The sequence below is a fragment of the Oryctolagus cuniculus genome, chromosome 15 (assembly GCF_964237555.1).
Source record: "Oryctolagus cuniculus chromosome 15, mOryCun1.1, whole genome shotgun sequence".
In the NCBI taxonomy this organism is placed as follows: domain Eukaryota; kingdom Metazoa; phylum Chordata; class Mammalia; order Lagomorpha; family Leporidae; genus Oryctolagus; species Oryctolagus cuniculus.
Genome location: NC_091446.1, coordinates 8948161 through 8965936, shown reverse-complemented (window position 1 = coordinate 8965936; position 17776 = coordinate 8948161). Strand labels below are relative to the sequence as shown.

General features: G+C 51.4%; 1 protein-coding gene across 20 annotated transcripts in view; it reads left to right on the top strand.

The window, feature by feature from the left end:
- TACC2 (transforming acidic coiled-coil containing protein 2) overlaps nt 1-17776 on the top strand; it is a 208012-nt gene that overhangs the window by 8344 nt on the left and 181892 nt on the right. For 15 of the 20 annotated variants that reach the window (XM_051824267.2, XM_051824261.2, XM_070057109.1 and 12 more), the window contains exon 2: nt 13028-13106. The exons of 2 other annotated variants lie outside the window; for them this stretch is intronic. In XM_051824267.2, the coding sequence (XP_051680227.2) occupies nt 13074-13106 (33 nt within the window). In that variant the 5' untranslated portion in view covers nt 13028-13073. Of the gene's footprint in view, nt 1-11224; nt 11359-13027; nt 13107-17776 lie in introns of those variants that run through there. 3 more of the 20 variants (XM_051824268.2, XM_051824262.2, XM_051824260.2) reach the window with 1 other exon arrangement.

The following is a 17776-nucleotide window of genomic DNA, read 5'->3' as shown; positions in this document are numbered from 1 at the left end:
CATCAGGGTGTTTTCCCCGATATCCTTTTTTTTTTTTTTTTTTTTTTAAGATTTATTAGATTTATTTGAAAGACAGAGTTACAGAGAGAGGTAGAGAGAGAGAGAGTTCTTCCATCCACTGGTTCACTCTCCAGATGGCCACAACGGCCGGAGTTGCGCCAATCCAAAGCCAGGAGCCAGGAGCTTCCTTGGGGTCTCCCACGCAGGTGCAGGGGCCCAAGGACTTGGTCCATCTTCCACTGCTATCCCAGGCCATAGCAGAGAGCTGGATTGGAAGTGGAGCAGCCAGGACTAGAACTGGTGCCCATATGGGATGCCGGCGCTTCAGGCCAGGGCTTTAACCCGCTGAGCCACAGCACCAGCCCCTTCCCCAGTATCCTTTAAAACTTACCTGTTGCCTCTCCAGGAATGAGCTTGTTCTGGCTTCCTCTTTCTGGATTATTCTCCTGTTTTTTAGATGCATTATTCCGACTTTGTTACAGCAGACAATGTTTGAACCCTGGCCTTCAATCCAGCCCCCTCCCTCTGCTTCAGAGCTGGACATGCATTTTCGTGTTTTGAAATCCTCACTGCCAGTCCTTTTGCCGGTTTTCCCAGCTACCACTTGGTTGGATGAAGTCCATTATCCAGTAGACTCCTCGGGAAGGAAACGGATGGTGCGGAACTCAGTCAGCTACTGTACGCTGAAAACTGCTTTTCCCGAGCCTTGACAGCTGAAGAATCGCTCGGCTGAATGTGAAATCCTTGGTTTGCACTTCAGCTTGTGGAGGTTTTTGAAGAAGTTATTCAATTGTTATCTTGCATATTTTAAAAACTATGATGCCAGTGTAATTCTTTTGACCTTGCCAGTTACTTGATCTATTTATCTGAGGGCCTTTGCTTTTTGTCTTTGAAATCTAATAATTCCACTTGGGGTTGATTGCTCTGTGTCTAGTGAGTCCTATGCAGATCTGGGTATTCTGTTCACATTTTGAAATTTCTGTTTCAAGTCACTTCACGTGTACTCACCTGCTCTAGTTAATCCTGCTGGGAGTGCTGACTTAACAATTTTTTTCTGCTTCTAGCTGGCTGTAAGGTTTCCCTCAGGTGGTATGCATGAAATATTGTCTCCTGACTTTTAAAACAGCTCTGTATAGCCGGGTCAGCCTGCCTGTCCGTGTGTATAGCTTTAGGATGTTTTACGGAATGCCTGGTTTCTTGTAGTTGGCTTGAAGTTTCCCATTTTTCATGCTTTTCCCCAGGCAGCACCCAATCGCCATTAGGTCCCTCTCCCGTCATTTATTATACCTTAAAAAAAAATGTAGATTTTTAACTTTTATTATCTTTATGCATTTAAAAATTCTTTAGGGGCCAGCATTGTGGCATAGCTGGTAAAGTTGCTACCTGCAAAGCCAGTTCGGGTCTCAGCTGCTTCATTGCTGATCCAGCTCCTTGCTAGCGGCCTGGGAAAAGCAGTAGAAGATGGCCCCGAGTGTTTGGGCCCCTGCACCCATGTGGGAGACCCAGATGGAGCTCCTGGCTCCTGCCTTCAGCCTGACTTAGCTCTGGCTGTTGTGGACACCTAGGAAGTAAACCAGCAGATGGAAAATCTCTCCTCTCTCTGTAACTCTGCCTTGCAAATAAATAAACTTTAAATTTTTTTTTTTTAAAAAATCACTTTTATGTGAAAGGAAAAGAGAGATAGACAAACACCTTCCGTTTGCTGATTCCTAAAAGCCTGGGACAACCTAGACTGGGCTGGGAACCCTAGCCAAGTCTCCCGCATGGGTGACAGGGATCCACGCACTTGAGCCAGCACCTGTTGCCTCCCAGGGTCTACATGAGTTTGAAGCTGGAATTGGAAGCAGAGGTGGATTTCAAACCCAGACTCTCTGACACGGAGTTGAGGGTGCTAACAGCTCTGCCAATCACCCCTCTGTTTGCCTGTTCTTCCCCTAGAAGCCATGCATTTGGAAGACTGTTCCTTTACAGTCTGGCCTGTTCCTTCAGTCCCCCGCGCCTTGAAGCCCTCCTGCACTCCCTGCTCTGACCTCCTCACTTAGCAGACGGTTTCCTAACTTAGGACGGACTGAATCGTTCTGACATAAGCTCCACAGAACCCCACTCGGCCGCTCCTGCCCTCTTCTCCAGTTTGCTGGGAAGCGAGGTCTGCCTTCGCTCTCTGCGCACGCTTGTGGTAGGGCGAGGGTGCGAGCAGAGAAATCCTGCACCCGGCTTTTTATGCTTCGGTTTTTCTCTCTTGCCCTCACGCTATTAGAAGGTCTGATTTTTGTGCGATTTTCGTCTGATTTTTTTTCCTCTCCTCATTGTTCTCCATTGCTCTGGGAGGAAATACTGGGAGAGAGGAAGCTGGGGTGTCTCTACTATGTTCAGCTACCCCAGAAGCTATTTTTAAAACAAGCAAATCTGATGCAGGTGGTTTTTTCTTGCTCTTGCTGGTGAGAAGTATAGACTGCACAAATGCACGCTTAGCCAAGACCTATTTACTAAGCACTTTTGTTTTTTAAAGATTAATTTATTTGAGAGAGTGACAGAGAGAGGGAGAGAAAGAAAAAAAGAGAGAGAGAACTATCTTGTATCAGTTGGTTCATTCCCCAAATGGCCCCAACAGGGTCCTGGGCCAGACTGAAGCCGAGAGCCAGGAAGTCCATCTGGGTCTCCCACGTGGTACAGGGGTCCAAGCACTTGGGCCATCTCCTACTGCTTTCCCAGGCACATTAGCAAGGAGCTGGATCGGAAGTGGAGCAGTGGGGACTCCAACTGTCCCTCCAATATGGGATGCCAGTGCAGCATAACCCACTACACCACAGCTCTGGCCTCTATTTTTTTAAAAGCACTTTTAAATTATATAATAATAATCTTTAACTTTTAAAGGATAAATTTACATTAATCTTGTGCAAGGAACAGGGTTTTATTTTCCATTTAAGTCAGAGTTGCCTGGTGTTAGCTAAAACTCTCTCTAAGGGCTCATCATTGCCCTTGCAAGGTCCTATGATGTCATTCAGAAGGAAGACATCTTCAGTTTCTTGGTTCAGCTTTACCATGTCGCATCAGCAGAGTGTCTAGCCACCCCCCCCCAACCTCCCTCCGTTCTCTCCTTGCTCCCCCTCTCCGCCCCACTCCCAGAGACATCGATACTGTGTTTAATCTCCAAAAACTGACAGCACAGTTCAGCTTTGGGATTCAAACTGATGTCTGAATTTTTGTGGGTTACAACAGCTTGATTTCATAAGAAACGGGGAGGGTGGTATGGAAACCGTAAGGGGAGCCGTATATTTGGATGCGTCATCAAGTATCTGTCCGAGCAGGAGAACAGAGACCCTTAACTGCAAATCCATGTGTGGTTTCCTGTTCCCGTCTGGGGCTAAGGGGCTCTGCCTGGATTCCAGCATGTTCTGCTACCCCAGTCTGGGATGCGCTCAGCTTCATCCTCAGAGGCCTCGGTTTGGCCAAGGTGACACGGGTGGCCACTAGTCAGGGGGCCATGCCCGTCGATCGTCATCTGAACCGTGGGGCTGGGGTTGACCAGCCTCCAGCATCCTCAGTGCGTCCTCTGTGATCCGATGGTCAGCCAGGTCTGGCGCAGTGTGGTGTGGAGGAAAGAGTTAAATGGACCCCAGCCTTTGCTACATCACACACTATGCCAGAACTCGGTGGTTTCAAACAAGAACCGCTTGTTTAGCTTTTGGTTCTGTGAGATGACAATTTGGGCTGGGCTCCACTGCTCGTCTGGGTGGGTCTCTCTGTCCCAGACAGCCCCTGGTGAGTGTGTGTTCAGCTGTGGGCTGGCCAGCTGTCAGCTCCCACGCATCGGCCGTGTGGATGAGGGAGCATACAAGGCTCAGTGGAGTCCCAGAACAGGGCAAATTTAGGTTTGGTCCTTGGGGAAATGCCCGTGGCTCAGTCGAAACTGATGGCCCCTGTTGGGCCTCGCGCCTCACCACTGGCCAATGCCCGGCTTATGCTGAGTGGAACCAACTTTGTTCAGAGCCCTGGGAATCATGGGTGGGATCTGGATTGTGGAGAAATCGAAATAACTTCCCAGTGGTCCAGCATTTCCCTCTCCAGATGGGATGCCTCCGGAGGTAGTGAGTTTCCCATCGCTGGAAGGATTCAAGTAGACTTCTCCTGGGTTCTACTCCAGAGATTCTTAACTTGGCACCCAAAGAACCCATTTCCAACTGATGAGCTGAGCCCTGTTTCAAACATCCTGGGACAGGATCGCCCCAGGTCTCCACGTTGGGAGGCAGCACAGGGCTGCGGAGCCCTCCTGACATCCAGAAGCCCCCGGAGCTGTACTCTGTCCCCACCGGAGCCTCAGAACTTCCCACGCCACTGCTCACCCAGCCCCCGTCCTGTCCTCCACCCACACAGCTTGTGCTGGCGCAGTCCACATCCGGATCCCACGGATTGGATCCCATGTCCCATCCTTCCCAGCCCAGGGTGCCCTGCAGCCCACCGCCACCCACAATGCTTTGGTGTCGATACCTTCCTGCTTGTCCAACCAGGGCCAAGTCTAGGCTGAGCCCTGCCCTCTTCACTTTGCAGTCTCTTCAGCCATCCTAGGTGGAGATAAACTGTGAAAAAGTAAGTATGTGCCGGTCAACAGCTAAGACTAGGAAAGGACCGCGTGTCCTTTGGAGCTGTTAAAGGTCATGTTGTAGTCATGGGGAATGTCCTTGACAGGCTACTTTTAAGTGAAGACAAAAAAAGAATATGCGCAGTATGTATGACCCCAATTTTGTTTTTGAGGGTTTTAAGATGACAAAGATGGTGCTGGTGCTGTGGTGTAGCAGGTAAAGCCGCCGCCTTCAGTGCCGGCATCCCATATGGGCGCCCATTCGAGTCCTAGCTGCTCCACTTCTGATCCAGCTCTCTGCTATGGCCTGGGATAGCAGTAGAAGATGGCCCAAGTCTTTGGGCCCCTGAACCTACCTGGGAGACCCAGAAGAAACTCCTGGTTCCTGGGTTCAGATGGGTGCAGCTCTGGCCATTGTGGCCAATTGGGGAGTGAACCAGTGGATGGAAGACCTCTCTCTCTTTCTCTCTCTGTCTGCTTCTGCCTCTCTGTAACTCTGCCTTTCAAATAAATAAATAAATATTTTTAAAAAAAAGGATAAAGATGTCAGCCCAGACGTCAGCTTGGGGCACCCTGTTCCTTTTTTTTAAAAACAGATTTTAATTATTTTATTCATTGGTTTTTCATTGTGAAAACTTCCTGGCCATTCTTCAGTTTTCTATTCCCTGAAGATATTTTCTTTCTTTTTAAAGATTCATTTGTTTATTCAAAAGGCAGAGTTATAGAGAGAGAGGGAGAGACAGAGATATTCTATCCATTGGCTGCAAAAGCCATTGCTAGGCCAGGTTGAAGCCAGGAGCTCCATTCAAGTCTCCCATGTGGGTGGCAGGGGCCTGAGTACTTGGGCCGTCCTCCACTGCTTTCCCTGGACCATCCTCCACTGCTTTCCCAGGCACATTAGCAGGGAGCTGGGTCAGAAGTGGAGCAGCCAGGGTAGGAACCGGCATCCATATGGGATGGTGGCATGTGGGTGGAGGCTTAACCCACTGTGCCACAGCACCGGCCCCTCCCTGCTCCTTTGCACTAGAGTCCGTGCCCAGTGCATCTCCAAAGTCCTCCCCAGATTTTTGTGACTTTCCAAGGGCTTATACTGGCTGCCTCCTCTGCCTCCAAGTTCCTGCCTCTTTATTTCACAAACATATTTATTTATTTTGAAGGGAAGAGAGAGACACAGCTGCTATCTCCTGGTTCACTCCCCAAATGCTTACAGGTTCTAAAGCCAGGAGCTGGAACCCAGTCCGGGTCTGCAGTGTGGGTGCAGGAACCCGATGGTCTGAGCCATCACTGCTGCCCTCCAGGGTGCACCCTAGCAGGAGCTGGCGTCAGGAGTGGACCTGGGTGTGGAGCCCAGGATCTCTGACAGGGGACGTGAACTTCTCAGCTGCTCTACCGAACGCCCGCTCCGGGGCTCCTGACTCAATGCATTCCTGTTCAATACTCTGCCCATATTCCCAAGTGAGTTCAGCTCAGCCCCTTCTTTTTTCTTCTTTACAAAGATTTTTTTTTTTTTAATTTGAAAGGCAGAGTTACAGAGAGAGAGGGAGAGAAAGAGAGGAGTGAGATCTTCCATCCTCTGGTCCACTCCCCAAATGGCTGCAACAGCTAGGGCTGGGTCAGCCAAAGCCAGCGACAGGAGACAGAGACAGGAAAGAAGACAGGAGGCTGGGGGAGGCAGGGGGAGGCTGAGGGGAGGAGCTGTCATTTCACTGCAGCCCAAGCACAAGCAGGTCCTCTGCCCCTTGCCAGAGCAGAAAGCCAGCAGCGTCTCTTAATAATCTCCCTCCCCAGCTACGGCTGTTTGTTTGTATTCAAACAGGAACATGATAACCGAGCTATAAGTAGCTCCATGCGCAGCTGTGCAAGGTAGGCACTGGGGCAACTGGATGTGGTCCCTGGAGGGAGCGCCAAGGTCTCCCGTGTGCCTGAGGCGAGGGCGAGGGCAAGGGCTCGGCCCTGTGTGGACAGCGCAGCTGGAAGTGATGCAGCCGCTAAACAGGAGCTGGTGCGTCAGGGCCTGAGCTCACCTGGGATAAGCGGCCCTAATCTGGGCTCCACGAGCCACGTGGCCCACGCCCATGGCCTGGCAGCAAATGCGTTCTGAGGCGAGCTTGCTGGTCCGGCCTGCAAAGGCACCTTCTGAGCCTGCCGGGGCCTGGCTGGGAGGAGGCTGCCTGTTGGAAGCCAACCTGTGCGGGGCTGGTTCTGGCCCCAGCCCTGTCTTGCCGTGAGACCTCGGCCAAATCATTTCTAGTCTCTGGGTCTCAGCACTAAAGATCTAAGTTACTTCACTAGGGGAAATATCAGAATTTTTATCACATACCAAGAAATGGATGTTTCCAGACAGTGAATAAAAACTCTAATAGAAAATTTGATGTGATTGTCTAATGAATCAACAAATCCCAATAAGCTAGTCCTTTTTTGTTTTTAAAGATCTATTTATTTATTTGAAAGGCAAAGTTACAGAGAGAGAGAGAGAGAGTGAGAGAGAGAGAGGGAGAGAGAGGGAGAGAGAGATCCTCCATCTGCCGGTTCGCCCCCCAGATGGCTGAAACATCTGGGGGTGGGCCAGGCCAAAGCAGGGAGCTTCATCTGGCTCTCCCAGGTGGGTTGTAGAGGTCAAATTACTTGAGTCATCTTCCACTATTTTCCTAGGTGCCTTAGCAGGGAGCTGGATCAGAAGTAGAGCAGCCAGCAGGACTCCAACTGGTGCTCCTATGGGATGCTGGTGTCGCAGGTGGCTGCCCGACCTGCCGCACGGCAACACCGGCCCCCCAATAAGCTATTCTTACAGGATAGTGTGGGACAAAGGCATTGGTAAAGTTGTAACAACTCTCTGAGCCTCTATTTTATCATCCACAGAATGGGTTCTGTGTGACCCTGTGTCTGACCTCCCAGATCCCTGCGTATCAAGTGGGGCCTGGCCTGGCCTGGGTGTCTCTGGTGCTGAGCACTGTCCTCCCTTGACCCGCCCGCAGGCAGCCTCCACACGGCCTGGCTGCGTTGTTGGTTCTGCTCTTCCCATGTGCCCTTCTCTTTCCGATTTGTTCCCAAGCCCCGTTTCCCCACGTTTGCTCTTTCCCTTCTCAGCCATGGTTCTGGCTCCCCAGCCTGGTGAGCAGCCACCTGGCCCAGACGGGGACCTGCTTTCCTGATCCAGGAGAGGGGCTCTCGCGAGCTGGGACCTTCCCACCAGCCTCAGTTGCCAACAACCAGCAAGTCCGTGCTCTTTTGCAGAACAGACTGAGACTTAAAGACAGGAGACTGTCCTGGGACGCTTTACACAACCTCAAGCAGTAGCCTTCCACTGGCCAGACTGTGGGGGTCCCCATCCTAACTCTCGCTCTCTGCCAGGCTTTGGCGAGGCCATTCAATCTCTGAGCTTTGACTGTTCACCCATTTAAAAAAGAAATACCTACCACATAGCATTGCTGCAAGTTTTTAATTTTTTTATTTTTAATGATTTATTTGATTTTTTTTTGAAAGGCAGAAAGAGAGGGAGAGATCTCTCATTCCCTGGTTCCCTCCTTACATAACTGTAACAGCCAGGCCTGTTGCAAGCTGAAGCCAAAAGCCCGGAACTCTACCTGCGTCTCCCACAGGGGTGGCAGGTGTCCAAGTACCTGGGCTGTCTCCCACCACCTTCCCAGGTGCATTAGCAGGGCGCTGTATCAGAAGAAGACTGGCACTCTGATATGGGATGCCAGCACTGTAAGCCATGGCTTAAGCCTCTGAGCCACAGTGCCAGCCACGGTGCTTGGCACACGAGAAGAGCTCAGTAGTTACGGCGTGACATTATGTAAGTGACATTAATGCATTGATAAGTGAATCAATGAATCGAAGGTTGTCCTGGTTTATATTCAGGGCCTGCTGTGGTTTTGATCATATGACCCCCCAAATAAAAGTTCTCTCAAGCACCTGTCTTTTAAAAGCAAGAAACAAATGAATTTTCTATTTTAATCTAGGAGAGATTAGCGTGAGAGAAGAGTTCCATTTTAGCTCGCTGTGTAGACACCATCCACAGAACGCACGAGTCGAAGACATCTTTGTGAAGTCAGTCTTATTTATGGTAAACCACCTGAAATCCATTACAAGCCTAAGTCAGCGATCATTTGTAAAGAAATTCAGTTTCATTTCCCCAAGGACGTAGCGTAGCTAAGTTCACCCAGCCTCAGAGAGGCTTGGATCGATGGGTCACTAACTGAGGAAGAATTCCAATCTCCATGCTGGCTAAAAGCCCTTGAGCCGTTGTCTTTTTTGAGCTGACCTCTGTTATGAACGTTCTTAGTAAAAGTCATTGTTTCTGCCAGTGCAGGGGGGTTGGCTCTGCCTTTACTGAAGATGCGCCTATTTCCAACTGGCAGCATCCGGATTCATGGTTTTGCAGTAGGGATGGAGAGGAGGCCGGAGCAGCTCTGTTTTACCCAGAGCGTTGCTTCCGGGGCCTCCAAATGAGCCGCTGTGGGTAGTAAGGCCGCGGCCAACAGCTGAGCACTCGCCTTACTCCGAGGTCTTCGTAGCAAGGGGAGGGGAGGATTACTCGGACATCAGTTTTAGAGGAAACACAGCACAGAGAAGTTAAATAACTTGCCCGAGTTTCTACACCAACGCGAGTGGTGACGTTGGCCCTCGGAGCCCTGGAGTGAGGCCGTCCCCAGGGGAAGAGGAGTCAAGTCACGGCCCCTGGAACTTAGGGAGGGGGTACTGCTCGGCTGCCCCACGTCGCGCCTCGCTGGGCGGAAGGCGGCCTGAAGACGGGGAAGCTGACTTTGACGTCCACAGTGGCAAGCCGGAGGCGGCCATCGGGGCCCAGCCAAGCACTACCCAGGGAAAGGGTGCTGGTGGCTGAGGAATGTGGGCACCCAGACTCCCCAGCGCCCAGTGGCTGCCGTGGACCCCTGTGCCTCGTCAGCCCATCATTACGACAGAGTCCCGGCTCCTCGGATGGGAGCGAGAAACACCATATATTTATTTGCTCTCTCCCCTATTGGGGGTGGCAGCCCCTGGTGCCCCATGGTGGCCAGGACATCAGTGCTGGGACAGGTGTTAGAGGTGATGCCCAGTGCCTAGCAGACCTGGTGCTATCGGGACAGTGTCCAGGGACAGCAGCAGCACCACTCCTTGGCTGACCTTGGCAGTGGTGCGAGCTGATTGGCTGCCCCCCATGTCACCGAATCTGGGCCTGGCCTCCAGGCTTCCCTCAGTTCCCACCCTGGAGACCCCTTTTCTGTCCAAGCTAGCCAGAGTCATTTCCACTGTTGTCTGTGCTCTCCCCAGGAGAGGGGCAGGCCTGTCTGCCAGGCTGCACTTTCTATGACTTCACTCACTGAAACTCAGCCACGCCTGGGTAAGTGCGCCGCACACAGCATCAGCCATGACTGGAGCTGGTGGGAGGGTGATCACAGGCACCATGGCGGGCAGCCAGTGTAGACCACCAGCTGATGCCCCAACCCTGGTTCTCCGCTATCCAGTCTCCTCTGAATCCTGTGAATTCCCATGTGTCACGTTTGGGGGACAAATTGGAGCTCTGGCCAACTCAAGTGTCCTGGTCTACTTGGCAACCAGGTTTCTTGTTCCACGCCAGTAAGTTGGCACCCTTGTTTTCTATAGCTAGCCTGTATGAGTTGGGCTAATGTGAGTCTCCCTCAGCATTTCAGTAAGTTGAAACGCTTCTTTCACTTAGTGCAGTGCCTTTGAGGCGCATCAGAGTCGGAGCACCTGTCAGTGTTTCCTAGCTTTCGATGTCTGAGCCACAAGCCACATTGTGTTTAACTGTTCATCCATTGAAACCTACACATTGCTGCTCTGACCCAGAAGTAGGGCGCTGGGCTTCTCCTTGTCCAGTGCTCCCCAGGAGGGGTCTCAAGCACCCCAGGTAAGCCCCCTGGTCTCCACGAGCCTGCGATGAAATGCTAATCTGATTTCCTGGCGTGGCTGTGCCTGGCGGCAGGGGTCAGGGGCTTCTGTAGAAGCTTTCAAAGGCTCTGCCACTGCAAAGGACAAGAAAGAAACTCGGGCAAAGGGTGGCTGAGTGGTTGTGATTGGCTCAGTCCCAGGAGGTGGGCGGGCACCAGCAGGAGGGTATCTGAGTGGGTCCGCAGGGCCTCCTCTCCCCAGGAGGGGGGCAGGCCTGTCTGCCAGGCTGCACTTTTTATGACTTCACTCGTTGAAACTCAGCCACGCCTGGGTAAGTGCACGCACACACCATCAGCAGGTGCCAGACCGCGCGTCAGCGCCTTCCCACAGTTTTCTTTGACCTTCCGTACCCCAACTCTGGAGCTGCCCCAGGTGCGTGCCGAGAGCCCTGTGAGCGTTGGACTCCTTTCTAGAGAGAACGGTTTGTTCTCTGCTCTAACACAGAAAGGGCAAGTGAGTGATTCCTGGCACCAAGCTCCCTGGCCAGGACAGCCCCGTGTCCGCCGATGTGGCCAATCAGATGGCAGGGGCCATGTTCGTTTGGATAAGCCTTTATTGAAAGGAGCCCGTTGTGGAATAATGGGGAAATCCTGTGTGAAAGGCCCTGGGGGGGCTGGCCCGGGAAAGGCGGATTCCACGTGGGCAGGAGCCTTGTCTAATCACGGCACGGCCGCGGGCCAGGTATGAAGCACAGCTGGTTTGGGCCGGTGCGAGGGTGGAGACAGGCTGTTTGCTGGGCTGGCTGAGGTCGGTCAGCGCTCAGTACAGACCTCACAGGCTTCTGAATGGAGGAGGAGAAAGTCCAGTTGGTGGAAGGCAGACTTTCCGTGGACTCCCAGCCTCCAACGTCAGGACCAGCCCCGAACGTGAGTAGAAGGCAGAGCTGTGCAGGCCTTGCTTTCTGGTCTGGGGAAAGCCTGAGAGGGGGTCGTAGCAGAATTGCCTAGAAGATTCCAGATCAGCCAGACCTTCCCTCTGAGGTGTTGATAGATACGCTTTACTAGAAGGAGTGTGGCCTTCCTCTTTCATCTGCTTGTTTGTTAAAACAGGTAGGTCGGATTTCCTGGTTTTTAGTAGGATTGTGGAATTCAGTCTGGGGAATGAGCACCCAAACATAGCACGATTCTGAACCTTAGGAAATTCTGGTTTCTGAAGGTTCGGACAGGCAGATGTCAGAAGTTACAGCAAGTGATAGGGCCATAAGATCCCAACACTCAACATGATTTTCCAATGAGGAATCAGCTTCCAAATGAAACGGGAGTGATCAACTTTAAATAAGGCAAGATTTGTGCATTCTGTAAGAGCATGTGAGTGTGTGTATGTGTGTGCCCATGGCAGATGGCAAGCAGAGATTAAGGAATTGTATCCTTTTCATTAAGGGGTTGGGAGTGAGAGCATTGAACTTGGGGTGACATCGCGGTTTTCTGTATGGAGGCATTTTAATCGGGCTGCTAGAAAGAGCCGGGCTTTCCTAGTGCTTGCTCCGTGCCACAGACCCCGGGGGCTGCGTGGCAATCTTGGTTGGGTGAATAAGTGGATCAAGGTGCGACTTCTCCGTTTCCTGAGGAAATGCTATGAGGAAGGCCGGATTGCCATGGAAGAAATCCCAGTGTCAGAGGCAGGTGGCTGCGGTCTGTGTCCGGCTTTTGCCCTCCCAAATTGGGTCTTGGCAAGCTCCTTACCTTCTCCAGCCTCCATTTCCTGCCAGCAATAGATTGATCGCCTCTAAGGCTCCAGGCTTGAGACCATGGTCAATATCAGAGTTTCTGTAACTTCATCCGTTCTTGTAGGAAACGTGAGAGCAATAGTGCCCGTCCCACGCAGGTCGCAGAGTCTCGTGCACTTGGTTGCGTGGTGCTGGGCTGCTCTGTGAACGGGACGGGATGCATCCCGATTATGCTGCTCTTGCTGCACCAGGTCCCTCCCTGAGCCCCAGGAGAGCACTCTCGTTGTCTCGGCGGCTTCATGTGCTCCTACATCCCGTGTCTGACCCCAACTCCCCATTCTGCTAGGCCAGGAAACCCGGGTGCCTTCAGAAAACCACGTGCAGAGTGAGACTGAGCTGATGAAGCAAGTGTGTAGAGTGACACATACGAAAAGCATATGTTTTTGAGAGATGGATTTCACGCCTCCCGCTGTCACCAACAGTGGGGACCCAGCCCTGGCAGGACAGGACGCAGCAACCCCGGGATGAGTGGCTTGCTCCGCGCCGAGGCGCATGGGCCCCTTTGCCACGCCTCCGTGTGTGCACACTGATGGGAATGCTGGCGCTGCCTCTCACACTCGGGAGCAAACTCGTTTTTCAGAAATGTCTGCCAAGCTCGGGTGGGGAATACAAACAGTAGCCCGTACCGGGAGCGGGTTCTGGGTGGCAGAGCGCAGAACGACAGCCCTCGCAAAGCTGTTTTCCGGGATGCGGCTGCGGAGAGGCGCACTTCCCAACATCTGGCTTTTGAGTTTGGGGAGATGAGTTTGGGGAAAAGCCCTGGTGCCTCTTCCACGTTCCCGATGTTTACATCCTTTTGTCTCTTCCAGTCGCCTCCGACAAAATCCCGAGGGCCGTGGGGCACCCCGAATCACCATGGGCAATGAGAACAGCACCAGCGACAACCAGGTGGGTGGCAGGAAGCTTCTCCCCGGGCCGCTGAGGCTCTCGGGGCTGGCCTCGGCTCCCGCACCCCTTCCTCGCAGCACCTCGTCTCTGCACGAGAGGGAGCAGGCTGAGACGCAGCCCACGCCTGGTTGTGTGCCCCGGAGAACGCAGCCTGGCTGTGCTTTACAAGTCACGAACACTAGTTTTACTTTTTATTCCCTGCCTTTAAAATGCACAGCTTGGGAACTTGGCACATTGCTCCTTGGTTGTGTCTCTCTGTAAACTTTCTGACTTGGGTTTGGTAGAGGAGGCTAAACCGGAGCCTTTTCTGTATTCATCCTCCAAATGAAGTTATGACCGTTAGAAAAATGATTGAAAAATCTATCAACCGGAGTTGAGCAGACTAATCATGAGCTGTGGTTTTTACATCAGGCCAAGGGTTTCATGGTATGGAACGGGTACGGTGCATCAGCCTGGGATCTTAAAATATAATCAGATTTTATCACTGTCTATGTCAACTTTGGGAGTTTTGACTTAGCACTCTGGAAAATAAAACCAGGGAGACACTTTCCCATTCATGTCCCACGAAGTGTGTGGAAAACGTGGATTAATGGTATTAATGGGAAAATCAGGTCCAAAATTGGAGCCAGCCTACCGTGACCTGCTCTCCCCTTGCCTTTTTTTTTTTTTTTTTTATTCCCTGTTGTCCTATTTTCTCAGGAGCAGGAATTGTGCAAAGAAAAGGTGGCAAATGCCAGGCGTGTTAGGGGCAGGCAAGAAATAATGAGTGTTTCAAGTGCCTGGGTGCGAGGCACTACAGAGAGGTGGAGACTACGTGCTCAGGGGAGTTCTTGTCCCTTATCTGGGGGAAGCTGCCATCATCAGCTCCAGCTGATGGTCACCGAGGGAGAGCGTGGGTTCCATGTTCCATGATTTTCCTAGTTCTTCAAAAGAAGCCAGGAACCTGTATTTTTCTATGAAGTCTTGAATTTTTTTAAATTGTTAAACTTTTTATTTTGAGGTAGATTCATGTGCTGTCTTAAGAAATAACAGATAGAGCCGGCGCCGTGGCTCAATAGGCTAATCCTCCACCTTGCGGCGCCAGCACACCGGGTTCTAGTCCCGGTCGGGGCGCCGGATTCTGTCCCGGTTGCCCCTCTTCCAGGCCAGCTCTCTGCTGTGGCCAGGGAGTGCAGTGGAGGATGGCCCAGGTGCTTGGGCCCTGCACCCCATGGGAGACCAGGAAAAGCACCTGGATCCTGGCTCCTGCCATCGGATCAGCGCGGTGCGCCGGCTGCAGCGGCGGCCATTGGAGGGTGAACCAACGGCAAAGGAAGACCTTTCTCTCTCTGTCTCTCTCTCTCACTGTCCACTCTGCCTGTCAAAAATAAGAAAATAAAAAAAAAAAAGAAATAACAGAGAACCCCCATGTACCCTTCGCTTAGTTTTCCTTTTAAAATGATGAAAGACTTAGATAAAACTTTTTCCTCTTGAAACTATAGCACAGTATCACAGCTTAGATACAGACATCGGGGCCATCGGGATTGCAGAAGGTTTTCAATTCCAGAGTCATCTTGTTCCCTTCTTGTAGCCACACCTCCCTCTCATTCCCCACCCCTAACCCCAGCAACCACTGCTCTCTGTTTCTATAATTCTGTCATTTCAGTTATGTCACATACATGGAATCACACAGTGGGTGACCTTGGAGGACTGGCATGATTCTCTTGCAATTCATTCAAGCTGTTGGGTGTATCTACAGTTCATTTCTGTTTCCAGTTGAGCGGTGTTCCAGGGTGTGGATGTGTGGTAGCTGGTTGAACCATTCACCCATGGAAGCACAGCTGAGTTGTTCCCAGTTTCGTGCTATTACAAACAAAGCTGCCGTGAACATTTGTGTGCAAGCTGTTTTGTGAACGCGCATCTTCCTTTCTCCAAGATAAACGCCCAAGAGTGCAGTTACTGGATTGCGTGACTGTTCATGTTTAGTTCTATAAGGAGCTGCCCAGCTCTCGGGCAGAGCTGCTGAACCATTTCACAGCCCCACCAGCAATTTATGAGTGGCCCAGTTTCTCTGCATCCTGGCCTACATTGACTGGATGGTGTTGCTAGTTGGTGTTGCCATTCTTTTTTTTTTTTTTTAATCTATTTACAGAATTACACAGAGAGAGGAGAGGCAGAGAGAGAGAGAGAGAGAGAGAGAGAAAGAGAGGTCTTCCATCCTGTGGTTCACTCCCCAATTGGCCACAAAGGCCAGAACTGTGCCGATCCGAAGCCAGGAGCCAGGAGCTTCTTCCAGGCTTCCCACATGGGTGCAGGGGCCCAAGGACTTGGGCCATTTTCTACTGTTTTCCCAGGCCATAGCAGAGAGCTGGATCGGAAGTGGAGCAGCCAGGATTAGAACTGGTGCCCATCTGGGATGCCGGCGCTTCAGGCCAGGGCGTTAACCCACTGTGCCACAGTGCCAGCCCCAGTGTTGCCATTCTTAGAGCTGTCTTGTGATGTCTTATTGTGATTTCAATTTGCATTTTTTTTTATTTGACAGGTAGAGTCATAGATAGTGAGAGAGAGAGACAGAGAGAAAGGTCTTCCTTCCATTGGTTCACTGCCCAAATGGCTGCCACGGCCAGTGCTGTGCTGATCCAAAGCCAGGAGCCAGGTGCTTCTTCCTGGTCTCCCATACAGGTGCAGCAGCCCAAGCACTTGGGCCATTCTCCACTGCCCTCCCGGGCCACAGCAGAGAGCTGGACTGGAAAAGGAGCAACCAGGACTAGAACCTGGGGCCCATATGGGATGCCAGTGCTGCAGGCAGAGGATTAACCAAGTGAGCCATGGCGTCGGCCCCCTCAATTTGCATTTTGGTGAAGCGTAATGACATTGAACAATTTCCATGTGTTATTTTCCATCTGTATATTCTCTTTGATGAAATACTTGTTCATGCCTTTTGCCCATTTTGTAGTTGGATCATTATTACTTACTATTCAGCTGTTATGTTTGAGGATTCTTTATACTCACTTGGTCTTTTTTTTTTTTTTTAAAGATTTATTTATTTTACTTGAAAGAGTTAAACAGAGAGAGGATAGGCAGAGAGAGACAGAGAGGTCTTCCACCTGATGGTTCACTCCCCAATTGGCCACAACAGCCAGAACTGTGCCAATCCGAAACCAGGAGCCAGGAGCCTCAAGCCTCTTCCGAGTCTCCCACGTGGGTGCAGGGGCCCAAGGACTTGGGCCATCCTCCACTGCTATCCCAAGCCACAGCAGAGAGCTGAGCGGGAAGTGGAGCAGCCGGGACTCGAACCAGCGCCCATATGGGATGCTGGTGCTTCAGGTCAGGGTGTTAACCTGCTGCGCCACAGCACTGGCCCCAACTCACTTGGTCTTGATACCAACCCTTTGTCAGATCATGATTTGCAAGTATTTTCTCCCATTCCATAACTGGCTTTTCTGTCTTCCTCACAGTATTTTTAATTTTGAGGAGGCACAATGTATTACATTTTATTTTTACAGAGAGTTGAAGAACTTTTTGCCTACAGCCTGGAGATTTTTTTTTTTCTAAGACTTTTAAATTTTATATTTGAGTCTGGGCTACTTTGAGTTAATTTTTGTACAGAAATATTAGTCTAACTTCTGCTGCCATAACAAAATACCACAAGAGATTTCCATCTTCCTTGTCCTCACACGTGCAATAGAGGTTAACTTGGCTCCCAGCTCTAGTGCTGAGAATTCTGAGAGCACAGCACTGGCTTCCGGTGAGGGCCTCGATCCGCAGCACCACGGTCAGGAGGGCAAGCGAGAGCCGTGAGACAGAGCCAAAGGAGCCCAGCTCCCTCCCTGGCCAGCCCACTCCCCAGTCATGGCTTTAATCCGTTCACGAGCAAAGAGCCCTCGTGGCCTAATTGCCAATTAAAGAGTATTTATCTCAAAGGGAGAAAGAGATTGAGATCTTCTATCCGCTGGTTCACTCCCCAAATGGCTACAACAGCTAGGGCTGGTCCGGCACGAACCAGGAACCTGGAACCCCAACAGGGTCTCACACGTGGGTGCGGAGGGCCCAAGTACTTGAACCATCATCAGCTGCTTTCCCAGGCACATTAGAAGGGATCTGGATCAGAAGTGGAGCAGCCAGGCCTGAAGCCTGCCTTCCATTATGGAATGCTGCGATTTGACCAACTGTGCCTCAACACCAGGCCCTTTTCCCCACTTAATACTGGCACAACGGCAATTTCATCTCCATATGGATTTTGAAGACGTCAAACCATAGCAGGGTAGAAGATTTGGATTCATTTTTCTTTCTTTGAAGACTACTGTCATAGAGCAGTTTTGCATTCACAGCAAAATGGAGAGGAAGGTGCAGCGATTTCCGTATTCCTTGCCCTCACACGTGCGTAACCACCCCCACTGGGTGCATCCCCACCAGGGAGCACGTCTGCTTCCCCGATGAACCTCCATGCCACACCCTGCCACCCACTAACCTGAGGTGTACGGGGAGGCTCACCCTTGGTTTCACACACGTGCTCTCTAGCGCTGTATAGAGGACTGTAACTGCCCTATAGACCCTCTGTGCTTTGCCTATTCAAACCCTGACACCCACTGATCTCCCCACTGTTGCCGTAGGTTTGTGTTTTCCATAATGTCGTGTAGATGGTGTGAAGTTCTTTCCAGAGGAACGGCTTTCATTTCGTGATGTGCATT